General features: G+C 37.7%; 1 protein-coding gene across 3 annotated transcripts; it reads left to right on the forward strand.

The window, feature by feature from the left end:
• The first annotated feature begins 15 nt into the window (after positions 1-15).
• ren (renin) lies at positions 16-26,477 on the forward strand. 3 transcript variants are annotated; one of them, XM_085443823.1, is made up of 10 exons: positions 16-200; positions 1,198-1,877; positions 21,439-21,586; positions 22,034-22,157; positions 22,347-22,465; positions 22,576-22,772; positions 25,071-25,193; positions 25,301-25,442; positions 25,537-25,635; positions 25,983-26,477. In XM_085443823.1, the coding sequence occupies exons 2-10, from the start codon at positions 1,729-1,731 to the stop codon at positions 26,142-26,144; spliced, it is 1,263 nt and encodes a 420-aa protein (XP_085299949.1). In that variant the 5' UTR covers positions 16-200; positions 1,198-1,728; the 3' UTR covers positions 26,145-26,477. The 3 variants fall into 3 exon arrangements, with proteins under 3 accessions (XP_085299949.1, XP_085299950.1, XP_085299951.1); XM_085443824.1 differs by having other exon boundaries at positions 1,198-1,291; XM_085443825.1 differs by lacking the exons at positions 16-200; positions 1,198-1,877 and adding an exon at positions 20,716-20,969.
• Positions 26,478-27,509: the final 1,032 nt, after the last annotated feature.

The following is a 27,509-nucleotide window of genomic DNA, read 5'->3' on the forward strand; positions in this document are numbered from 1 at the left end:
ACCATAAACGGGTAAATTCAGTCACACCTTGGCTGTTAACTGGTGTTTCAATGCAGTACAAACTCAAGTTAAAACTGTACTTTACATTCAGTGGTGTCGCCTTAAGTTGTTAAAGAGTTCTGAAACACGAAAGATCCGCGTATAGTTAAATAAAATCGCCGCAGGAAACCACAAACAAACAACAAAAAGATTAATAAACGGTAAGTAAATGCCTTGACTTAAGAAAAAAAACTACTTGAGTATAATGTTATAGAACAATTATAGTTGGCATAGACTGACATTAACGAGTCACAGAAAAGAAAACTGGAAAAATGTATGATCAGCACAATTCAGTAAAACTTTATACATAGTAAAGAATTTAATGTGTTTTAGCATGTAATATTTAATGTGTTAACCAAACATATAAATCACAATCTGTAAAGTTAAACTAGATTATTAGTGGAGAAAACCAAATCCAGTGTTATTCTACATTTTTTTACTCTACTAAAAAAATACATACAAAATATATAATTTTCAGCACTTATGATCTCAGCGGTAGATACATGTATTACTTTATGTCCCAGACAGCAAGCAGTTGCTGCTTATTAAGAATGTTACCCTTTTGTTGAGTTGGTGGTATAAACACTGTGGCTTGCAGGAATGTGCGAACCTGTGGAGGATGCTGCTTGGTCACCATTTCCAAGAACAATTCATAACATGCATTTTGGAAGTAAAAACCTAAAGTAGCAGTTTCATGAAAATCCTTGAAACAGATTCACAAGAGAGTACCAGAGCAACTTCCACCATGTTCCTGTCAACTTCAAAGAGAGGAAGTCACTCAAAAGAATCAAAGAGAGTTTGGATCTCGCCACCAAACTCAGGCAGACTTAACTGTCTCACAAGCTTGTTGCCTAATCTTTGCAAGTGAAACAAGATATTTAAGTTAATGAGTCTTTTTTTTTATTAACCTCACAAATAATTTTGTCTTTACTGTTGGGGGGAAAGTTTTTTTTTTCATTTTCTGCTTCCTTTGACCAAACAAAATGTGATTTTTGACATTTAAACAGAGTCCCAGTCAATGGACTGCAGTGTCCACATTCACATTACCTAGAGCAATGCTGTGGTTTCTGCAGTTTGGAAAAAAAGAGGAGGGATCAGGTGAGAAACACATGGCACAGCAAGGGAAAAACAGGCTCTCTGTGTTTCCTGCCTCTTCAGATAAAGTACAGTAACTGGCACTCTACCACTGTGAGGGCAGTGGCCTGGATAGCAGTGCATGAAAGGCAGCTTTCCATCCCATTTCATCTTACTGGTGAGTGCTGGGAGTCTTCATGGTGAGGCAACAGTGACACTTTTTACCTCTCCTGTTTATCTCATAAAGTGTTCGTTTCAAATGACCAGGAAAAGGCATCAATCCTTTTCTTTTAAGATCTAAATTTACTTGATTTATAAATGTTTTTACGTGTTTTACTATCATTTCCTCTGTGTGTTGCAAAGTGGGCTCATTTGTGATGGTCACACATCACATGACGTCAGGGCCGGCCCATGGCATAGGCCGTATAGGCAAATGCTAAGGGCGCCGTCCATCAGGGGGCGCCACGCCAGTGCCATAAATGTTGAAAAAAAAAAAAAAGTTGGTACTATTAATTCTAAATACAAAAAATAATCCCACGTTAATTAAAATGCAAAGTAAAGCTTATTTAATAGAAACATTATTTGTTACAACATTACGCCCCCCCTCCCCGTACGATGCGCCCCCTCCCTTCCCGTATCATGGTTCCTTTTGGACGTCACCACATCAAAAAATCAACACAAGATGTCAAAACGGCCAAAACTGTCAGGTGGCCAGGGAAGAAAAAAGAGAAAAGAAGAGGAGGAGAAACGAGAAAAAGACAGAGGTAGGTAACGTTAGCCTACATGAAATTATTTGTCTGAATGTGATAGTAACCTAAATTTTTAGCATTAAGCTAATGTTACATGATTCGCTAATTGCTAATCAATAAATAGCTAGTTAACTGTTTTAACGTCAGTTAATATTGTGGAGAGGGATAAATTGTTATGGAAAATAATAATGTAACGTTAGGTAATTACAGTACTCCCACCTTTCCCACCATTCCTCATTTGTGTTCATCTTTTAAGCAGGTGTTTTTTGTTTACATTGTTATTGCCTTCTGGTTAGCTAACGTTTACCCTGCAGGTAATAGTCACTTTTCCACCCCTGTATATATTATAGTTGTAAGCCTAGTTGTTAAAGTGCACATCATTAATGTTAATTAAGCAATATCACATGAGAGGGAATGCTGTTTTTTAATATGAGCACTAGAGATGGCACGATACCACTTTTTTATGTCCGATACCGATATCATAGATTTGGATATCTGCCGATACCGATATGAATCCGATATAGTGTTTTTTAATCAACAAAACTGTTTTTTAAATATCTTGCTGCATTTTGTATAAGTTCATACTCAAGTTTAAAACAACAACTACACTAAAGCTATTCTGTTATACCTGTATGCAAAAAAAAAATATTTCATAGTTCAGCAATACTGATCAATCTAATAAACTTAAACCTACACCATCCTCCCTATTCTGGTATTTTAAAGAGTACTTAGCATAAATATTAAGCAACCTAACTAATAGGGTTCCAACTCCCAGCAACAACAAAAATAAATAAATAAAAAATAGGGAACCACCCCTCACGCTCCACCTCATGATGCTTAATCGACGTAATCAACCTTAATGTGATGCAGTGTGAAAAAAAATGCACAGAAATCAATTATTTTTCAAGAAATATTAAATAGATTCAACATCTTTCTTCAACAAAATTGCAGACTGCACAGATGGTACCTTCCCAAAGGAAAAAGTACTATAGCTTACTAGGGTATATATATTAGACTTAATAGTTACTATATACAGTAATTAACTTCTATTCATTTTACATCAAATTAAAACTTTGGGTGTCAGATAATTATTTATTAAAAGCTAGACATTTTAAATGAGAATAAGAAAGAAAAGTATGTCTTTGTGCCCCCTTTTCCCTGTTAATGCCCCCCTGGCTAAACTTTGCTAGATCCGCCCCTGCACAGTTACCAGCGTCAGCTACGTAGAAAAAGATCCTCGAGTAGAAAGTAATAATAAATACATTCTAACAACAGCTGATCAAGCTTAAACGTGCTGCTGTTGTTCAGCCGCTGGTTTCCTCTTTCTGGTGCAAAGTGGGCCAAAAACAAAGAAGAGACACGGACTCGCGACAGAAAAGCCGATCAGCTGATCGTTAAGCAGTTTCATGATTGAAGTAGCAGCAGGAGAGGCAGTCGCTTGTTAAGCTTAACGCAGGAATGCTTTACAAACATTCAGAGATGGACTTACACACTTGCTTTACTTCTCTCGGGGATAACTTTGTCGGAGATGAAATGCCGGGTTGCTAGCGAAGCTCCAAATGCTATCCAGACCACCAGGTCCCGCATGCCACAGCCGCTCTATCACGTGATGCATACTGCTCCGACGTGCTAACGTTCTGAGGTGAGTTACGGGTGTTGCAAGTTTTGTGAGGTGCTTTCATGATATTTAATGGATCGGATTACATTTTTTTATTTTTCTCCGATATCCGATCCAGTAATTTAGGTCAGTATCGGACCGATACCGATACGTAATATCGGATCGGTCCATCTCTAATGAGCACTGCTGTGATTCGGTCAAAGATAATCATAACATAACATTCTCATATGATATTATACTGTTACTTTGCATTCTGCTATTCAGCATTTCACTGTAATGATGACAATAAATTGAATCTAATCTAATTTGCATAAGAGTTAACATCATACATATATCTCTTTGGTTTTTCATTTATATTATATCATTTCATTGTATTCCTGGAATCATATGTTTTTATTATTAGACTTTAATACTCAGTGGTGTCACATACTCCTCTCTTCAGACGCACTGTTGAAGTTTCTAAATCCCACCCCTGGGCCATCTACCACATCTACCGTTGCTGCCTCCACTTCAGCAGCACAACCCACCAGTGATGCAGCATCAGCAGCACAACCCAGCCATGATGCAGCAGCATCAAGCGGTCTTCCTGTTGCCTTATTTATATTGTATTTTTAATTTATTTTATCCAACTTGTTGACACGTTTTATTGTGTTTATGTATGTAAAATTTATTGTATTTCATATATTCATTTTTTATTTTTTGTATTCATTTATTTATTCATATCTTTTTTTATCTTGTTAATTATTCTGATTGTGAATTTGCTTTCTTTAAGTAAAAAAAAAAAAAGGTCAAAGACAAAGCTATTCGGTTTCTTGTGAGTACATACACTACACTGCCGATGTAGGGGGGCGCCACCTAAAATCTTGCCTAGGGCGCCAGATTGGTTAGGGCCGGGCCTGCATGACGTTCTCAAAACAAGTGGGCGTGTGGTGGTGAAGTCAGCATAAATAGCTGCAAGTCATGGTGCATGGCACACATCCCTGGCACTGCTGTATTCTGAGTGGAGAGGTGAACTATTTCCTAGATGAAGAACTTCAGTTACATCACCATCTGAAACCTCCACTGCATATATATGTTTGTGGGCCTTGTCTGGAATGAAACAATGTACTGTACATGGTTCATTTGCTGTTTGATCACTTACAAGGTGAAAGAAAAATCAAAGAAATGCTGATTCAAGTTGCCAGTTTTCAAAAAATAAAATAAAGCTTAATGTTTCAGACACTTTTCATACACCCTCAAACCAGCAATCAAACCACATTTTACTGCATTTGTAAAATTTAAATGCCCTGAACACACACACGCAGATATTTTGAGTTATTTTAACTATTTCAACCTGTTCTGGGGGTAAAGTGGAGATTAGATTTAATGAGAGGTGTCAATAATTCATTTTCACACCAGACAATTTGACAGGCCAAAGATAATCAATTAAAAAAAAAAATGTAAAGGGATTTTTTGGGACCATACCATTTTTTGTGTATACCATGATATACATATGACAGTCAAGTAAGTCAAATGGGAAACTCAATAAAATATATTGAGGTAGAATATGAAGTCAGATGACAATGCCAAACCACTCCTGTCTTCCATGTAATGGCAGCTGTGGACATTAACCTTTTTGTTAAATGAAATATGCCAACATTTCAATTCTGGAGTTTTATTAAGGATATTACAAAACTTTATTTACTCTGTTGATTTTTCCCCACACAATTTATTGTTTATGTTGCAGATAAAGTTACCACATATTGTTCCTCATTCAATAAGTTTGTGACTGCATGTTGCAATATTATGCTGATTTATGTCCAACAAATGCATCTGATCCCCTTTCATAATGTTCTTTAATAAGGAGCATTTCTTGTGTAAAGAAACAAGTTCTTGCTTATGAAGGAGCATTATAGTAAGAAGACTTTTAGATTTACTATCTGTAATATTTTTCCAGTGTGACTGCATCTGCCTCTGTCACTCCAATCCTCTGCGTGTTCTCCTTCACTACATCCATGAACTCCATCTCTGTGCTCTTTCTCTTTTCTTTTTTTTCTTCTGTTCAAGATCCTCTGTCCAGTGTATCTTCTATTCTTCTATCCTCTCAAACTTTGCCTTAAAAATGCAAAACATGAGCTGTTCCTGTTCTATACTCATTTCTAACTCTGTCCATCCTGGTCATTCCAAATGAAACTCTGCCACCTCCAGCTCGTCCTCCTGTCTATTGAACAGTGTCACTGTCTCTCAACCATAAATCACACTGCAGCAGGTCTCACTACCTTCTTGTAAACATTTGCTTTCACTATTGCTGCTGTATGCTTCTGTCACAAATCACCCCAGCCACTGTGCCCTGAATGCACTTGCTTCTTCACCTCTCTTGTGCACTATCTGCTATTTGGATGTTTAAGTCCAGGTATTTAAACATGTCCATCTTCACTGCCTCTACTCCTCACATCTTTCCTGTTATACCCACCAACAGAACACGCTAACACTTACACAGTTTACATCTCCAACTGCGTAACTATTTTGCTTTGAATCCTTAGTAGAGGGTAGCTTCAGGTCTCTGAATAACATAATCTGGTTACAAAGTACACAATACATTATTAAAGTCTGACTGATTGCTAACATAACAGGGTGCTTTTGAGGCAAACAGACTTTCAAATTCTGAAGAGGATCAAGTGTGTGCATGTGTGTGTGCATGTGTGTGTGCATGTGTGCGTGCATGCGTGTGTGTGTGTTTGTGTCTGTATGCATGTTTGTGTGTGTGTGTGTGTGTGTGTGTGAGCATACTTTGAATTTGATTAAACTCTATAAAATCTTTGAACCCAAATTAAATAATGTACTTTTTGTAAGGCTTAAATCTGAAATAATGAGCAGTGTTACATAACTTTGCTGGGTTAAAGAATTCCAGCGCTACTGACAGAGAACATTTATCTTTCTTTTTACTGGTGTACTTATTTTATATAATTGTCAGAGACCAAAACATAAAACAAAGGAGAGGTAAGAAACCCTTGACATGTGTGCTTTTTTTTTTTTTTTTTTTTACCAGTTGTACTCGTGAACATTATATGACATGTTAAAAGATGTTAATGTCAAATGAAAGCAAAAGGAAGAAGTATGCATGCCCTAAAGACAGCAATGCATAAAACAAACTCTTCCACACACTCTTGGCAGATAATGGTAAATGGCCTGTATTTATATAGCGCTTTACTAGTCCCTAAGGACCCCAAAGCGCTTTACATATCCAGTCATCCACCCATTCACACACACACATTCACATTCACACACTGGTGATGGCAAGCTACATTGTAGCCACAGCCACCCTGGGGCGCACTGACAGAGGCGAGGCTGCCGGACACTGGCGCCACCGGGCCCTTTGACCATCACCAGTAGGCAACGGGTGAAGTGTCTTGCCCAAGGACACAACGACCAAGACTGTCCAAGCCGGGGCTCGAACCGGCAACCTTCCGATTACAAGGCGAACTCCCAACTCTTGAGGCACGATCGCCCCTAATAATAATAATTAGATAACTCAACTCACAACATTAAAAATTTGAACAAACAGTTTCTTTTATATGAAAAGAAAGTAAAGTAAATCTCTTTGTTAATGACAAAGGCTTGACTGTGAGTGGTACATAAAGTTCACAATCAATACACAGCTGCTAAATGTTAACCAGCAAGTCAAAGATTGTACAGATTTCTTGTGGCCGCCAGGGCGAAAAATCTATCGTATCAAGGAGAGCGCGGCGTGCTAATACGAGGTGTTTCATTGAACCCCCCCATTGTTCGCTTTGTAAAGAATTCTCTTTCTTTAGGTGATCTGTTCAAAGTGCTTTTATGCATTGCACCATAAACACAAGTCCTTCTGCAAGTACATCCTTATTGTGCGAGTGCATTCTTTTACACATTGAATTAAATGTCATTACTTTGAAACTTTACCAATAAAAATATAATATATGAGAGGTAAAAAACTTTTATAGCCAGAAAACATGAGACAAAAGTTTATCTTTAAGTCTTTGTGCAACTTTGCAGGGGGTTATAGCCTACACCAGGAAAGAGGTGGCATACACTGATCCATCACAGAGACAAAGACAATCATTCACACCTACACCCAAGGTCAACTCAGATTTAGCTCTTAACCCTTTCACACATGTGGACAGCTATTCAAAGGCTGTTTGCTTGTATTTGTCTCAGTGTTGATGGTATACTTGCACATAAACCACTACACTGGACACTGATGTGTCCCTCCATACCCTGCCACCCATTTAATGTTACTATAGATGCATGATGTGTTTCATTGAAATTATTGTTATTTAACCCTGTCACGCATGAATTATGACTACCTCAATCAGGATTTTTTAGTATTTTTAAAAAAGTATTTTATTTTATTCATCTTTTCATGCCTAAAGATGAATAAAATACTCAAGAAAAAAATCCTGATTGAGGTAGTCATAATGCATGAAAGTGTTAAGATAAAAGGCATGTCTTTGGTGTGTGTGGGAGGCAGCATTGTTACGGTTTTTTAAATTTGAGTTTATCGGTTTTATTTGAGTTCACTTAGTTTTCAAAGTGGACTTTCTGCTTTCAATGTAGTTTTTGTTATTATTATGAAATGTGTGGTATGGTAAGCCAAAATTTAATAAGATCAGAACAATTATTACAAAACAAAGACCTTAAATTATGTAGAAATCTCACTCTCAATAAAGAATCGTGGTAGCATAAGCCCTTCACAAGGTACTGCTGTCTAAACACAGATGAGAAAAAATCCCATCGACATAGATTTTACAAGTTGGGAGAGAGAAAGAGAGGAAAAAAATCAAATAGGCAGTGGAACTTTTCAAACATTTATATTTTAATCCTATCAGAATATTTTTTCTGTGTTAATTTTTAATTTTAGTTTAATTTGAGCTAACCTTGGTAGATCGAAATTGACATAGACACTAGCTAAACTGAGCAAGTGAAGGTTTAGGTGTTTAAATATCTACTGAAAAATGCTGAAAAACACTGACATACAGTACACTATGTAATAAAATTTTAGCTGATAGCATGCAGTTATCAATGAGTTGCCATTAAACAGTTTGGTTACTTTGCTTATAAGGTTGTTTTTGGTAAAATAAGCAACAAATCTTGTTTTACTCTTTTACTAACTGTCTTTTGTTGCGTAGTGATCTGGAACTCTTCCTAGGTGTCCAAACAATGACCCTTGGGTTTTCATTTCTCTTTGAAAAGGAGGGCAAAGCTTTTGATGTAGCTCTTGGAGCTGAATCTGGTAAGTGTGGTAGGTGTGTAGTTGTAATTATACTGCAGTTTAAAAATGTAACATTTTCAAATTATAGTAAGCAAGCAGAGTATTAAACCAACACCACAACATCCTTTGTGCTAAAAGTTCATAACAGAATAAGCTCATCTCTTGAAACTTACTTGACATGGTTTGTTTCTCCCAGAGGACAGTGAACTCTTTCAGAATGAAAACTGCTCATTCTGAACCTGTTAACAAAAATCCTTGCAAGCTTCAACATGGTGTTTTCTCTGCTCCATGAGCAAAAAAGGTCACAAAAAGGTCACTGCCGTTATCATCTGCATGTGCGTGACAGTGCAGTGCCATTGAAGTGGAACAGGATTAGTCTTGGAACTTTTTAACAGCAACATCCAGCAATTTGAAACACAGGAAAACTGGTGATTGGTCAAATATTCACTTTTTTCTTTTTAAACAAGGGAAATATCTGTCATGTTAGTTGCAAAACAAAAATCCAACTGATTCAAATCTAGTCTCCAACTGTTTGCTGCGGTTACTAGGCAGTGTTAACTTTTCTTCCCTTGCTTTTTTAAAGTAATAATTTCCTCTATGTAAATATACAGAGTTGTATTCATGTGTGTTATAAAGACACCAATTATAGCTGCTTTACATGTTACTGTGGAGGACAACAGTGTGAAATGTGGGCAAGCTGATGCCTTCTTGTGCATGTGAAAGAGATTAGAGCACAGATGAACAGCTGGTCATTGGACTTTGGTGAGATTTATTTCCGCTGCTCATGAAAAAAATGCCCACATGCCCTGGCTGTGCAATGCACACACTGTGCTTCATTTGTGTTGAGCTATATTGCTCTACATTTATGAGTATCTGAGAGCAAATGCATTTAAAAGCTGTATTTTAATGTTGTGAAAGTATTTTAAACAGACAACCTCTGAAAAAAAACTTGAAGTTTGAGCAAAGTCTTTGCTGAAAAGATGAAGTCTATGGTTATTTGAATTTCAAGGTTATATTTGAGGGGCATACTGTTTGTGAAGTGGGAGATCATGGGAAACAGACTCAGGTATACCTGCAAAAGATCAGAGGACCAGAGGGTTTGTTAAATAATGCAAATACCAATTGAATTCTCACATCACAGATGTCTCAGAGGAGACAAGGTTCAAGGTTCTTCCCTTTTAGAGAAGTTGGAGAAGTACATTCAATGTGTCACAGTTACATTTAAAACAAAAGTCTATATCTTATTTTAACATAGCAAAATTGCATGATCAGAACATAGAACACTGTTATTAAAATGCAATTTTCCTCGAGAAGTCTAAAATGGTTTTCATGTCCTGTCAGAACTCCTGCCTGTTTCACTCACTACAAGGTGGGTGTGGGGCCAGCGATGAAAGATGAAGAACTGAGGGCAGAACAACTTAGAATTTGTGATGAAAATGTTGACCTAACATTAAAAAGGTAGAGCATTACTAGGGTTGTACTATAGAAAGTGAGAGTAGGGCTGGAAAAAGACATGATGGCAAAGCGACATGAATTTTTATGCTGTGGATGTTGTACTTTGGCCATCCAACCCCCTCCCTTACATAAGATGCACGCTTGGCTGCGGGCGTAGAAAACAAGGCCTGTCCCCATGCATTGAGCCTTCCCCTTCACTGGCTCTTAACCATGCAGTACACAACAGCAGCAGACAGTGAGCAATATTGAATTATTCAGGCACAGAGAACATTGCAGCAGCGGAGGGAAGAAGCTCGTGTTGCCTTTAGTCTGGGAAACAGAGCAAAGAGATTTTAAAAAGACAAAGTTGGTTATTTATGCAAATTCTAATCTAGTGCACTGTTTGTTGTGAAATTGTTTATTCTGCACGTGTGGACACCTGTGACACAAGGTAAATGAATGTTGAATGTTAGAAAGCACTTAGGCATAGAAAAAAGCGCATGTATGAAAGTGTGTGTTTATTGGTGAATGAGTATAAAGCATTTTGAGTCCTCAAGCAGAGTAGAAAACCTCTATGTAGGAATCAGTTCAGTCCTTTTGTCCTGTAGCAGGCTATGTCTTCAAGGGTCTTTCATGTCATGAAATACAGTATATACCAGTTTGACTGTAAGGATAAAATGTTAGCTTCCAGGCAAAACAAATGTTTAAATCTAATATTTCCCAATCTCTTCATCTTGTTCCCTAGAAAGTACGGTATGTGGAAAGTAAGTCCACTGTGGAGTGCAGCAGTCAGTGGAAATATTAGATTTAAACTGGAGTTTCTCTCAGCAAAACACGTTATCCTTGTAGGAAAAGAGCAGACATCTGTGTGATCACAGAAAATATCTTTAATTGTAGAATCTGCTGCAGGATAAAAGATTGAAAAGTGAACTTTCAAATGTTGAAAGAAAAACTGTCACGGTTTGCCAAGGCAGGCCGTGTGGATTAATAACGGACCCAAGAAGCAGACTGCTTAAGTGGAGGGTGAGCTTTATTTACAACCGGAGAAGTACAACAAAAAGGGGTGGCGAGAAACAGAACGGTAAAAACTCTAAACTGGGAAAACTAAACTAAACACAAAACCAGAGCACGAACGAGGGTACCTTGCAGGGAGAATGACCAGGAAGCCAGAGGAATAAACACAGAATGGCGGAGGGGAAATAATGCAGACGAACCAGCAACTACTAAGACAGAAAACACAACTTAAATACACTCAGAGAACACAGGGAGATTACACACTGGTGGGAAACACAGCTGGGAGTGATTAACATGACGAGACTAGGGAGGCAAACTGAAACACTCACATAAGACACAGACCTTCACAATAAAACAGGAACTTACACATGAAAGGACACAAACTAAGAAACGCGGACTAGATACAGGAACACACGGGCAGAACAGAGTAAACACTAACCAGAGGAAGAACAGAACCAAAATCACGAAGAGAAAACACAAAACGCTGGGTCAAAAGGACCCAGGATCATGACAAAAACAGAGAATGCAGAAGTCACAAAATATTATAGTAAACACTGAAACTGGACTGATGGATTGACAAAATTATATGAATATTTTGTATTGTTTCTGCCCACATTGGTCTGAAAAAGTATCTTTTAATAATGCAAATGTTAATGCATCAATTTTAATAATGACTTTTTTTTATGTGATTTTAACTGTAGTAACATGTCAAATGCAGGTGTTTTAGCTTGTTTAGGCACATAAAACATGACTTCACAAAAATAGCAAATCCACATAAGACAGGCAATCATTTTATTGAATCTAATTCTAACATTTTATAACAACGTCAGATACTGGATAAGTAAATATTGGATTTTTTTTGCTTGACCCACATACAGTTTTCATAGAGCTGTTAACTCTTTTTCCCCACTTTATTCCTTTTTCTATTCTTACCAGCCTCTAAATACTGTAGAGCCATGCTACGTCCATTTGCAGCTTCGGTGTCGTCGCTTATTTTTGTGATTTGCACTTCATGTCAAACAAACAAATGATGGATGCGTAACATGAAGGGGGATTTTTATGTGCACAGAAAGGTTAGATCCTGGTTTATTTTTTATTTTATTTTTTCAAAACAACAGCTAAACATTTTACCTTTCTTGGAAAAGTTAATACATCTGAGTAATCATTAAAATATAGCTATTGGCAAAATCTGATGCAGGATAAAAAAAATATGTATTTTGCACATTACCATAAAAACTGTGTAAGGAGTGTGTATGTGAGCAAACCATGGAGCTACATACAGCCTGCAAAGGTTACTCAATACAACATGTCAAAGCTGAGCAAATTCAGTAAATAGTGACCCTATTGTAGAAATAATATTTGCTAATAAGGTTGTCATAAAAGAAAACATACAGTTTCTGCTGCAGTCAAAGGAAAAAAACAAACTCCACACTTTTTAAGATCTTTTAAGGCTGTTTATCTGCCAGTGCGTCATTGTGTAATGATAATCTACTTTTATTGTTAACTTCAGCAAGATTCTGAATACAGGCCATGAGGTTTCCAAAGATAAGTTAACTTACATCACTGGCATGCTCACAGACACATTTCCTGCCTCCAGACTAACACGTAACCACATATCCCAGTCTAATGCACTTTATTACCAACCACGAGATTCTCATCCCCCTCAGATCTCATGCTTGACTTAAAAATATTTCACCAAACAAGATAATATGACTTTCTTCCACCTCTACTCACAGATCAAAATAGGCAGCAGACAATCCGACTCAGCTGCTGGCACAGACCACAAATTATGATGTATTTTTCAAGAACAGTGAGCAGTTTAGACCTGATATTCTTTCATAGAAGAATTCCAGTGTTTTACTTTGTCGGCTATTTTTATGGTGGCTAAGCTAATCGGGTATTAACTTGAGGTTGTTCTCCTTTGAAAAGAAAAGCAAGCTCTGGAGTTCTGGAAGGAGGAAGTTAGTGAAGCTGTTTAGGCAAAATCAGATTTACTGTTTGATCAGCTGTGTGACTGCCTGTCTCAAAGGAGTGTGACACAATCTTTGAAAGAGAGGAGGCCATGTTCAGCTCATGGCATACAATGAAGAATCAGTTGGTATGGATGTGTCTTTTTTATGTTAAATAACATTAGCTGTCTAGCTTGCTCTGTTTATGATGCATCTGTTAATCCTCCAAAGAATTTAAGCATCAGCTTTGTTTTAGGTATCGTAATCAAAGTTATGATTAAACAACAGTTTGTCTGATTTAAATAATATGGTAAGCTTCAGAGAAACCATAACATTTCATACTATGTTTTAATTTCCTGTGATTAATTATGTTGTGTGAAATATAAGTTAACAGTATTTTTTACTTTTATGGCACTGATAATCTACGTAATGAGAACTGATAGCATTTTTTAAAGTAAAAGTCTTCCTAGGAGTTAACATCCAAGCAAATTCACTCCAAAGTCAGACTGTGCAGAGAAACTGCAAAAACTCAAGAGCAATAGACACCACAGGTGTTAGTTAGAGTGTTAAATTTAAAGGTTCACTGCAGTACAGTTAGAAAAAGACTGAACAAGCATGTCTTGTTTGGAAGAGGTGCCAGGAGAAAGCCTCTTCTCAATAAAAAGAACATGGCAGCACAGCTTGGATTTGCAAAGTTGCATCTGAATAAACTGCAAAACATCCGGAACAATGTCCCTGGGACAGACAGGACCAAAGTGGAGATATCTGGAAAAACCACACACTGTCATGATTTCTTCTCCCTTCTCCCTGCGTCTCTTTCTCTCTCACTCATTTTTTCTCCATAGCTTCTCTCTCTAGCCCCCTTTCTTTCGCTGCTTCTCTTTTTTTTTACACTGAGGTTGTGGGCTGGCTCTCCTCGATGGACAGCCTACAGGGAGAAGATCCTTTCTTCCTGGGCTCTCACCTTCACACCTGTTCTGTAGTCGTTCATCATGGTATTTAGGACCGGCTTATGCAGGTACTCCCCACCGGATCGTTAGCACCTTTGTGGATGGTAATTGTGTTTCACTGTGTCTTCATCTACAGTAGCCCTTGTGTTATGGACTTTTCAACCCTGTTTTCTTGTCTGTTCCATAGTAACCTGTCTGAAGTCCAAATTACTGCAGAGGTTCCATGAATTCCATGAAAACCCACTCATCAAAATAAAAACATAATAAATAATAAAATATAATACAATTGGAGCACCAGATAGAAATTTGAAAAAAAAGAAAAGAGAGAAAGTACAGAGATGAGCCACAATTTATGGACTGATTATATGAAAATTAATTTAAATCCACTCATCTGAACTTTCCAGTTTGCCTCCTTACCTGTAAGGAAAAATACTTACCTGTAACTCATCTGCATGCCTACCCTTGAATCCCTCTTCATCTTCATGGATTCCCGTCAGCCTGCCAGCTGCTCTTCTGAGTCACCTACTTTCCAACTTAGTCTTTATAGAACTGTAGTCTTTTAAGCCAATATATTCTATAAAATCATAAAAACCAAAAGTTGTTTCTGCATATAAAGAAATGTAATGTGAGCATTCTATAGTGAGTGTTGGTAGGCTGGGTTTATTACATTTGGGCAGAGCTAGGCCCTTGTCTTTGCTCCCAGTCTCTTTGCAAAGCTGAGCTGGCAGCTAGCTCCTAAGCCACCCTTCCCTTCTTTTTATTTTTCTCCCAAGAAGCCAGACTTTCTTCTAATACAATGAAGTGGCCTTGAGCAATAGTTCTCCTGTTTCTCCAGTTTTCTGAAGTTCTTTCAAAGTTTTTATTTGGATATTGGCTGCTTTTTCACTGATTTTCAGTCCAGTCTTTGTGTCTATAAAGTTTCATAAATGAGAGTAGCTACAATAATGGGTACAAAGCATTTGTTCCAACAAAGTGATTCCCTAATAGATAATTAGCTTAGGTTAGCTTAACTTATATCATATATCAGGATGCCGTGCCTAACTTCCATGTATTTTACAGAAAAAGAGACGCTACTTTTATGTAGACTCGCTACTTACAATGTAATTGTTTCTTCTTTTCTCTAAAATATATTAACTTATGCAGTACTAAAAATTATTTACAGAATAAATTTACTTACAGTATAAGTATTTATTTGCTTCCTGTAAAAACCAATGTAATTATATTTAATTAAAGGGAATTATGCCCTCAGTCACGGGCTGTATTAAAGGGAGTTACCAAATAAACTCTTGAACATAGTTGAAGGCATGTCAAAATGAACATATTAGTTTAGCCCAACTGATTGTTAAAAATGGAGCAAAGACTTAAGGCAGTCTGAGAGTGCTTTACTCTGGTCTGATGTCACAGTTTTATCTATCCAGCACTGTGTTTCTGGATGAGTAATGACAGTCACAGTAGCAGCAGAGGAAAAAAACAAAAAACAGGCACACAAGACAGATAACAACAATCAGACTGATACAATAAGAGATTTCCATTGTTCTCCTTCAGAGATGAGTCAGCCCATTATTGTTAACGCCACACAGAGGATGTTTGGTGAGTGCAAGGATATGTGTGCTTGTTGTCCAGGAAGTCACAAAGCTAAGCAATTAGAGGAGGATGTCTTTTTTAAATGAGGATATCCTGTACACACAATCCTGCTGTGATTGCAGTAACCACAACATCTTTCAGCTTGCTATTCTGTAAAAATGTAATGGATTTGGCAGATACTGCATTTAATGCTTGTTATTATATTAAGAATTAAAAATGGCACTTATTTAAAAAGAGTGAAAGAGCATAAGAATTGGGGAACTTGTTAAACGTTTGTTTATGAGGTTTGTGCTCTGTCATTTACGATTTTGTTTTGAGTCTTTCAAGATTGTCTTTGTGTGGTCTGTATACTTTTACCTTTACATTTTTTGTATCCATGTTGCCATTTGTGAGTTTGTTTTCTACTTGATTACATGTTACTACTACTGATTGATGTAGAATGTAAGCCATACTATACAACCTATTAGTCAATCAGTGTATTTCCGGTGTGGTGGTTTAATAAAATATGTTTATCTGTTATGCCTCTATTTTACATCAAGCATATGATGTCTAAATGAAAACCTTTTGTATGGTGTTGAATGAGGATTTATTTGTTGAACTAGTTTTAGCATCCAGGCCTGCAGAGGGCCCTAACAATACAAAATGTGACATCATAAAGCATCACCGTGTGAAATCACACGTAGAAGACCAGTGAATTAAACATGTTGGATGAGTAACTTCTCACTAGTAGTAAGAGTTTCATTAGGAGATGTATTAGCAGTAGCTGTAGTGGTAGGAGTAGAGTGGTAGCAGTGGTGAGGAAGTATCTATCTATGCACTCCACTACCACCAATTAACATACGTTGGAGTAATTCAGATGTACAGTATGAGCCAAGCAAGTACCAACCAGAGCTGTTTAACTATAATTAAGGTACTGTGTGACTGCTGTTATTAAATATTCATTGATCCAGGTGGATGGGCACACTGTGTTGAGTCGCAAACGCTGAGCAGCAAAACAAGTGCAGTTGCCATGGTTTCTGGTGTGTTCTCCAGCTGTTTTATCCTAACAGTGCACCTGCTTCCTAATAGAGCTCTCTGGGAATTGCAGTTAATGTTGATAGAGCGCAAAACTTTTTTTTTTCCACAATATCTTTTCATATCTCGTCATCTAACTCCAGTGAGCTTGAAAATAACCTTTTTAGACAAGCCTTCTTTTAATTTATTTAAGTAGTTTTTGGGATTATTTTTCCCATTTACTGATGTACATTGTTAAGTTTGTTATGTTCTTCTCTTTGGGTTTCAGTTGTGATGATTTTCATTTCCTGCTTTACTTTGATAGTCATTTGTCTCTAGTCTCATGTTTAGTTTTGCTTCTTCCCTCCTGTCTTGATTGTCATCACCAGCTGTTTCCAGCTGTTTCCAGCTGTTTCCGCTTCCCTTGTTAGTGGGCACTGTCTTCCTGTGTATATATTGTCCTCTACTTCTCCCTTGTTGTGTTGTACTTTTCCTCTGTGTTTTCCCTGGGCTCCTTGTACTTTGGATGTTATACCTCAGTTTTGTTTTTGTTTTTGTCTTTTGGGTGTTTTGTTTGTTTGTTTGTTTGTTTTACTTTTCCAGACAAATAAATGTCTCACTTGTTGTTTTTTAACCTTGTTTTGCTGTATCTTGCATTCAAGTCCAAGCATTCTGCACTCCACATTTGTTTCTTGGGACAGGTTGCTAGTAATACTAGTTGTTTTTTTTTCTAATAAGTCGTCTGTTAACACTGTGCATCCCTTGAGTTATACCATTCTATGCTTAAATTATAAATGTATTATAAATATTTTAGAATGGAAAAGCTTGAATATAAAGAACAGGGATTTTCAGACATCATGTCAATTCTTTTGGAGGTAGCTTGTCCCAGTGCAGCTTAAAGATGAGTCTGGACAGTCTTTATCTTGAAGTGTAAGGATGAAGACACACGTGCATATCCTACAAACAGTCTCACGGAGATTAATAAGTAATGTTTTTCTTCTGAGTTGCATGTGATCAAAGAACAGGAAGAACTCCTGAGAGTTGTCCTAGTGGATTTTTCAGTCAATTGCTGCCCTCTGCTGGTCGGAAATCAAGCAGCAAAAAGGTCTAAAAAAAAAAACCCTGCTCCTTAGTGAAAATTCAAGCACCAATTCAGGACGATAACTCCAACTATCAATATATAAAATAAAAACAAAATGTGTAAGATCAAATGTAATCATACAACCAAGCTTTTGAGGATGGCTATCAATCTGTTGTACATAAAACATGATTTTACTGCCACCTTTGATCTCAATTTCGACACTTTTTACCTCCTGATGTGAAGACTGCCCCACATATTTTCATACATATTGTCTCCAGATGGAATCACAGACTCATCATTCCTAATTTGAAGTTCATGGATTTCAAATGATGAAAACATAACTGGGTATAAAATCTGTGAAACCAAATTGTTGTTCGCTGCTCTTTTGTAGCTAATTATATGAACTAACTAATTAGAAAAAGTGACATGTCGCATTTATATGCATGCCAGATGGGCAGAATGTTGCATTTTTGTGGCTTTGGCAGTCAGGCTTATTTGTTTGAGTGATAACTTCCTTGAGTCTCGTTTCCTGCTAACAACCACTGCTCTGCTTCTTATCATTCTTATTATGAGAGATAACACAGTCCCTACGCAACCCTGCTATAGCTTCTCGCACGAATTCTGCCTCTGATATGCATCTGTCAGCAGGAACACATTTGAGGTTTGCTCAGTTGCACCTTTTTCAACAGCTTTTATTATACGGTTCTGAGTAGTTCTGCATGACCAAAGTCTAAATTTTGGCTTGAAGTGAAGGCCTACAAGGAAATATTAATGACATACAAAAAACAAATATAAAACTGATATAAATTGTTATGCAGGAGATAATCTTACATTTCCCATGTGCACCAGTGGAGTAGCCTAAGTGAAGAGGTGGGAGGCCATGCAGCAGTGACGCATGGGTCTCCCTAGGCAGTGTGGGAAAGAAACTTATGGGTATCCATTTAACCTAGCAGGTCAAGAGTCAGGTGTCTGTGAGATTGCCAAAGTGCACTATCAAAACCTGCTTGTAAGGCCTAATGGTATTAAAGAATAAACAGGCATGGGCCTCCTAAGTAATATGTGTCTTAAAAATGTAAAAACTGATGGTAATACTTGTCCATATCCTCCTCTTTATTCATTTTTATTTTTTTAAAACAAGCCTCTGGTAAAACTGGTAAATGGATAATAGTTTGGTAATACTTTCACCACAGCAGCTCTATTAGACAATAATAATGTGTTTATGGCTTTTTGCACATGTGCCAAGAAGCCTAAAAAATCAATCATTAAAGCTTTGAACCTGCAATAACTTATTTTATTGGCCACTTGAAACAGTTGTAAACACAACAAGATGCATATAAGCCTGACACACTCCCCTTTCTCTTGCTTCTATTTGCTCTGATTTTGATCTCTATAGCAGCTGAATGCTGCTTTGTGTGGAATTGCTGGTGTCTAAATGTATCTGCATTTGCAGTAAGAGTGAACCAAAGCAGTAATGCTCGGCCGGATGTATAAACGATGGGCTTAAACTCCCCATAAAGCCCCGTAAAGCTGAGGAGATCTGCAGATTCAGCTGAAAAGTCTTTTTATGTTTTTATTATTGTAAATCATCCCTTTGTCACTTGTCATCACTATGAAAAAAAGCATTTATTTAGAAAGTATGCTGGTAATAGTGGCGGTAGAATCTTCCAGTGTTTATTAAGCAAACATAGTGCAATATAACTCTGCTGTAAATCATCTCTGCCTCTATAATCTGTATGAAAACATGGCATCATTCCCTGGAAGATCTGTCAACAGGGAGTATCTCAGCTGCTGACCTCTGGCCTCTGTTACGGTTGTCTGAGCTTGCGCCAGACATGGACCTCCACATATCTCCTGGCTTGACTTGGTGGTCAGCACAGTACCAACTCACCACACAGCTGTGACAGGCAAGATACCATGGGAATCCTCCCTGTGGTAAAACCCAGTAAACACTTGTGGAGCAGGGAAATTATTTTACTGCTATTGGTAAATAATCATCATCATTACCATTGCATTAATAATATAATCTGCAGCATTGATATTGTATTCAGAGGTTTAAACAGTGTGTGTGTCTTTCAGAAAGACTAACTGACTGTTTCACATAGAAGAAATTCAAAGGTGTGTTAAATGCAGACAAGCATCTTGTTTCTTTTATCATTATTCTTATCATTGTTTTTGTTATTTTCAAGAACAAAACCCCATCTAATGTTGACACAGCTGGCTTCCCAAAGGGTCATTCATCACTTGCCAGAAAATTAATATTAATATTATTTAATATTATTTTTTTAGCATTTGCCTTTATTAGATAGTGAGAGAGGAAGACATGCAGCAAAAAGCCACGGGTCAGACTCGAACCCAGGCCACTACTTTTGGGCCACGTGGCATATCAGTACCTGCTCACTCACTGAGTTACACAGGTGCTCAATTTCTCAATTTTGTCTTGACTGTCATGTGTTTTGACAAAAACATCACCTATGACCTATGTAAATGGTTGGTTCAATAAATGTGAACATTTTTCAAAAATGCACTTCTTTAATCCAAAGCGAAAGGGAACCATTTGTAGGTGTTTATGAGGGTTATTACGGATTAGATTTTCTGGTCTGGCCTGCTTCAGATCACACTGGGCCGGCTACCCATGATCAAAAACTAATTTTACACCCCTGATCTAATTAAATGAAATCATCAGCAGGTTAGAGAAATAATGTAAAAGTGCACAGCGAGATCTGGATTTAACGTGACTTTAGTAAACAAGCTAATCTGTCCTGACAACTCAAAGCATCATTTGGTTGCTTCGAATTTTCTCACAGCCCTTCACACAGGGTCTCCAGGTTACCTACGTCACTAATATGCAGACCTCTTCACCCCTGCTTTCTGTCATCAGTGTTTCTTAAGGGGTCAGAGTTCACATCTTTCACTGGGACCTGTTTATCACAGAAGAGGTTGTGTGATCAAGGCAGAGGGGTAGAGTGCAAGGTGGGGGGAGGGAAGAAGGGCTTGTTTTCCAGTGGTCACCTCCAGGAAAGCTCCCAACCAGAGCCAGGCCCATGGGTGAGAGCACTTAAAAGAGGGCATGGTATAAAAAGAGTTGAGGTGCACGACATCGGAGAGAGCGAGAGAGAAGAAGAGCCAGGAAAACCAACTTTTATATACAGAACCGACATCAGTGAAGTCCGAGAAGTCGCCATGGCACTACTGATGAATCAGTGGATATATTTGGTTGCTCTATCACTGACAGTGACCACGAGCCATGCTTTGAGAAGGTAAAAAAAAAAAAAGAATCATTTACATGCCTACCTGATTTGCTTAAAGGATCTAACTTGCTGGATTTCTGCACCAGCATTATAGATAACATTCTGGAGAAACGTAATGACAGTAAACCATAAATTATATAAGGACATGAAAACAAATGTGTTTTATTGATTCATTACAAAAGCTAATGATTTCAGCATTTGGGTTCACATGTGTTTTTGTTCATCTGATTGGCTGGGTGCTGAGAGCAAAGCGGTCTGTACTTTGTTAAAGGTTCATACTGAGATTATCCCCAGACATATGTAATAGATACATAGCACAGAAAATAAACTCCATGTACCTCTTTAACAATCAGAATCAGAATCAGAATCAGAATACTTTATTGATCCCTGGGGGAAATTATTTTTAACATGACCTTAGCTATCGAGTTTGCTCTTTGCATTCATTCAGAATGTTTCCTCTTTCCCGCTCTGGTTCCAGAATTGCCCTGAAAAAGATGCCATCTATCAGAGAGACTCTGCAGGAGCTGGGATTTTCTGTAGAGCAGGTGATGACTGAGCTGGCCCAGAAGAGCATAGCTGACACCAACAACGGAACTGTTCCCACGCCGCTAACCAACTATTTGGATGTGAGAAACCTTAATGTGATCCATTGATTAGAGCTACAGATGATACATGTGATAGAAAATGTAGCACTGAAACCACCTGCGTTTTCTATTTCAGTTCTGAAGATAGATACAGACTTTAACCTCTATGATTAAAGGTTTCATCTCTGCTCTTGGATGAGCATTGAGATGTCTTCACGACAACAGCAGATGAACTTCCTTTTGAATTAGCCTCTTGAAATATTCTCTTTTTATGAGTCAGACTTTCCACGTTTCTCTGTCATTGGCCTTAAAAGTGACATTTAACATGTGGGAAAACCTTTGAAAAACTATTCTTTTTTTTTTCTTTTTTTTTGTTTTGTTTTTTTGGGGGGTTTTGTGTTTTTTTTTGCTTTTTTAAAAATTATAAAACACTGGAATGAAAAACTATTCAAACAACAATGACGTGGGACATTTTTCCACTTCCAATAGACGCAGTACTTTGGAGAAATCAGTATTGGCTCTCCGGCCCAGATGTTCAATGTGGTGTTTGACACAGGCTCAGCCAACCTGTGGGTGCCTTCGCAAAGCTGCTCACCGTTCTCCACTGCCTGTTGTAAGTGTACATATTCAAACATTTTTTTCTGAACTTAGTGAACTTAATGAACTGACAATATGCCAACATTAGTTTATGCTCACTGGCCAAAAAAAAAAAAAAATAGATGCAATATTTTAGGGAACATTGTTCATTAAAACTTCCCAGGTAAACATTCGCTGTTGGACTTAAATGCTTAAATACTTTCAGTTACTCACAACAGGTATGATGCTTCCAAATCCCGGACTTACATTGAGAATGGAACAGGATTTTCCATCCAGTATGCCTCTGGAAATGTCAGGGGATTCCTGAGCGAGGATGTGGTTGTGGTGAGTTTCAAGTCTGAAACCTACAAATTAAATGGGTTTTGTTTCTTTTTTAAACTTCCTCTTGCACACTACACTTTAAACTTTTGATTAGCAGTGTTTTATTGCTGCAGGTTGGTGGCATCCCAGTAGTGCAAGTGTTTGCTGAAGCCACGGCTCTGTCTGCCATGCCCTTCATCTTTGCCAAGTTTGATGGAGTGCTGGGGATGGGATACCCCAACGCGGCCATTGATGGCATAACCCCAGTGTTCGATCATATCATGTCTCAACACGTCCTCAAAGAAGAAGTTTTCTCCATCTACTACAGCAGGTGGGTATAAGTAAATCAACTGAACTGACATTTTATATGAAAGGCTTTTGCACGAGGAAAAAATAATAATGACAATAATTTAGATGCTGAAGAAAATGTATCAAGCTGTCAATGATATTTATGCTGCAGTGAAAAAATGAACTTGCTGCCAAGTGTTGAATCGATCAATCAGAGAGAAAAACACTATAACTATAAATAATGTCTCGTCAGGACATCTGTTAGATTTTAGGATCACGTTTTTTCAATTTCTGCTTGTTGAGCTGAAAAAGTTAGAATTAGAAGAAAAACCCAAACTTGAAGAAGATCATACGAAATGGATTTGGATCTGTGTGAGACACAAGGGTGTTGTGAGAAAATAGAGAAAAAAATTTATGTGTATTTTCTCATAGTTCTTTGTCATTTATTATACTTGGTTATATCCAGAATAAACCAGTTGAAAAAATATTATGATGTTTTCTTTTACTGTGGGAAGCGCCATACGAAAGAATCAATTTAAGCTAAAAGAACGTCCCATATGAAATGAAATAGTGAAAAGATATAATAAATGTTTTGTGTTTTATATGTGTTGGATGTCTCATGAAACATGCATCAACCCATGTTTTACTCATGAAATTTGCCTCTTGCATTTTTATGTAAGATTTAAGAAGTAGGTATAACTCAAATAAACATATTAAAAATTGAGGTGCCTTCATGATTAAGTTGTAAACGATCTTTATTTACTGTCAGAGGGAATTGGATTTTTTGTTATTATTTACAGAAGTTTGCAAAAATCTTGAGCCACTCCTCATCACTCTACATTTTGCCAGGAAAGTGGTAAATATTTGCAGCGTTTGATTGTAATATAAGACATGTGAAAACCAGTGAGTTTGAAAGTTAATACTGGTATCACCTGTCTTCGTTAAAACAGCCTAAACTCTCTTAGGCAGGATTTTTCTAAGTAGTCTTCAGAAATAGTTCTTCTGGCTTCTTGAAGGATATTTAACGCTCTTTGTAATGGGGCATGGCCTGTGATGCTGTGCAGGTGAGTTCATCTCACCTGCACGGCATCTACAATCACGCCTCGCCGGCATAAAAAGCGGTGCTTGTTGTCGGTAGTTATTGTTGTTATGTACATGTGGCTGGCAGCTGGGAAGCTGCAGCCAGGAAGTGTTAGAACAGCAACCGTGTAATAAGTAATAAAGTAAAGTATGCTGAGAAGCATGGAAATGTCATCAGGTCTGCTGTGGTTTGTTACACTCTTCTTTGGATGTTGGCTACCTTGGCTCCATTTTTGGTCAAAATGTGATTTTTCTGCAATAGCAGTGTGCTTGGGATCAGTGTGATGCTGAAAAATAAAGCCATTGCTAATTAATTTCCAGATGTTAGTGCAGCATACCTCAGTCTTTTCTCTGTGTTCCCCTTCTTGACAGCTGTGCAATGACACCATTTCTGATGAGGTTTCCGGGAACGTTAGATGGATCAGATGAAGGTTCAGATCCATCTGTCAGATCCTGTGACAGGTCCTTGGTGTATTTTTTCTTAACGACATGACTTTCAGATCCTGCTTATCTGCTATAGATGTTTTCTTCTTTATGCTTGTTTTTGTTTATGGTTTTGTTTTGTTTTTTAGGTGTGACACTTTTTCTTCTGTCCTCTACTTGTTCAGTTTTCTGACACACAACACAATACGCTGAGATATTCCAAGTTTTTGGCTACTAGCTCTTTGAGAATCACCTTGTTGCTGAAAAAAAAAAATACTACTTTATGCCTGTCAGACCATTCTGTCTCTGAAATTTTTCACAGATAATGAAATGGGAACAAACTGTGCTTTTGCAAGACGCTTAATAACACGCCCAAAGCTTTGATTGTGATTTGGGTGTGTTCTTTGTTCTGAGTTGTCGGTTATGTGTGTTCATCCCTTGAGTTAGATGCCATTTGTGTGCTTGAATGATTTATAGGTCAGTGTTAAATGGCTTAAAAAACAAACAAATAAAAAAGCAACACAAAAAAACATTCACCTGGACTGAAGCACTGGACTGAAAGTGAGTGAGAAAGAAGCACATGTCCAAAGAAAATTTTTGAAAGATCTTCAGAAATCCTGGAACAATATTGCTCAATACCAATTTCAAAAGCTACAAGAAAGTCTGACTCCTTGGAAACAAAATATAAAGAAATGTGGGGTGGCTCAAGTCTTTTGCACAGTACTGTATTTTTAATATGTGATATAGCTCAGCAACCTGTGTGAACCAGCAAAATTACAATTTCTACTGTCAAAGAGAAAATGCACAACTTTAAGGGTATTTTGTTTATCATTTTCAGGGACCCAAAACGCTCCCCAGGCGGAGAGCTTGTCCTCGGTGGAACAGATCCAAATTACTACACTGGAAGTTTTAATTATATTAACACCAGACAGACAGGCAAATGGGAACTTACCATGAAAGGGTATGATCTTTATTTGCTATCATGTAATGTGTTTTCATGAGTACAAAGGTGCAGCCATTCAGAAAGTACATGTGTTTTCATTTCTACCTCCTCTTTCATTCTTTTAGTGTTTCTGTGGGGAGGGAGATGATGTTTTGCGCAGAGGGCTGCACAGCTGTGATCGACACGGGCTCCTCCTACATCACAGGCCCGGCCTCCTCTGTGTCCGTGCTGATGAAAACCATCGGAGCACAGCTGGATGAAAGTGGCGTAAGCTTTTACACACGCAACACAGTTTCCCACAAAAAAGCATGTTTGCAGAAATTCATGAGTTGTCACCAATTATTACTCTGTTGTTCGCCAGTACAAAGTCAAGTGTGATACTGTGAAGACGCTACCCAGTGTCACGTTCCTCCTCGGTGGCCAGGAATACTCGCTCACACAGGAGGATTATATATTATGGGTGAGAGTGTTGATGGATACTGAACTGTATTAACATAGGCATGCATTGTTCAAACGTAAATCAGTTCATTTACCCAAGTACTACAGCCAAGTACAATGTTGTGGTACTTGCACTTTAGTGACGTATTTCTATTTTTTTAAATAAATTTTTGCAGCACTACGTGTATTTTAATTCTGCTGTTGTGAATTGTAATATTAGGCTTATAAAATATGAAAATTAAGGACCACAACAGTAATCCCTTTATGCAGATAATACTTTTGAGTACAATTTTAATAGTAGACATTTACTTCTAGCACTTTGTTTGGTGTGTTATTGTGTTATAATACATCCGTTCTTTGTGGCTCCAGCAATCACAGATCGAAGGGGAAGTCTGCACCGTTACCTTCAGGGGCTTGGATGTGCCGCCTCCTACAGGTCCCATATGGATTTTGGGAGCCAACTTCATTGCACGCTACTACACAGAGTTTGATCGCCGCAATAATCGGATAGGGTTTGCCACAGCAGTCTGACAGGAATTTAAATATTCACCACATTCTTCTGTTTTCTTGTTGTTTTCGTCGCTGTCTCCCGATGTTTTTAATTTTAGTCCGGGTCTTCCCTTGCTTGTTTTTTACGTGAACACATGACCTGAATAAGTCGTATTAAAGAAATTGTAAGGAATGTCATCCTCACATTTCTTGCATGCATGCATGCATTTCTATTCTATATTTGGGAATCAGTTGCACTAAACCCCTTCTGAAATGCATTCACCAACAAATACAATGTTTCTTTCTGTGTGACTTGCTTCTTGTATTTGTCATACAGCCACAACCAAATTATATATATATTGTTCTGACGAAATAATAAAATTGAAGTTTCAACTTGAGTCTAAATTTGCTGCATTTTTTCCTTCTAGGTCTGGCTAATGCATTATATGACCATGTGGAAGTCAAGGCTGAACTTGGAAACAGATTGCTGTAGCAGATTTAATCAACCACACCGCATTCTTCACAGAAATATTTGTCATTGTCGCTTAATAATATAAGGATGCCTATTTTTAGGTGACTATTGGGTATACAATTAAATGTCAGCCATAGAGTATGCGCTAGAAAGTGTAATGTGAAACCTTGCTCTGTTTCATTCCAGTTATGTCGGCAAAGTGGGACTTTCATTTACGCAACTAAAAGTTACAATAGGAGTGAAACCCGGCTGGCGTCATGTCAGTTAGTTTTCAAACTCAAATCATGCTTTTTCAAGTTTTTCAGCAGTGTACGATCCCTGTCTTTGGGAGTTGCCTTTTTCTGCAGCAAAACAAGTTACTCTGCTTCAGCTGTTTTTACCAGAGTAAATCTCATTTATAAAACGCTCTGAATGACAAAACCTTTGGAGAAAAAAACAAAACAAAATGCCGACCTTTAAGGTCGTTCAACGAGTGAATAAAAAAGGAAGGCATTTCTGCTTGCTTAGCAGACAGAGGACACGCAGATTAAAAAAAAAAACATAGATAACAATCTAAAAATGTAGATTTGTCATGTTCTCGGGTCAGATCTTTTTGTTCCACTTTCTCTGAACTGGTTAAGGAAGTCCTCTCATACTACAGCAGAGCGACAGTGGAGTTGTCATGCTTCCTCGCCCCTCACATCCATGAATTGTCTGCTTTGGATTTTATCTATTGATAGAGTGCAGAGAGGCGAGGGTTGATACTGGCACTCGATCAAGAGTCAAAAAACTGCAAAAATGTATCTTTTAGTGTGAGTCAACAACTATCTGAGCTGCAAACCTACTTAAACAACCAATGTTTTGTAAGATGCAATCTATGTTAATCCTACCAAATATTTTTCTAACCGTAAACTGTATAAAACTAAAAACTTAAAATTAACATGCAGGCAGCAATG

The sequence above is a fragment of the Copadichromis virginalis genome, linkage group LG20 (genome assembly GCF_057382275.1).
Source record: "Copadichromis virginalis isolate Kocher_CV1m ecotype Utaka linkage group LG20, C_Virginalis_male_GT1.1, whole genome shotgun sequence".
In the NCBI taxonomy this organism is placed as follows: Eukaryota; Metazoa; Chordata; class Actinopteri; order Cichliformes; family Cichlidae; genus Copadichromis; species Copadichromis virginalis.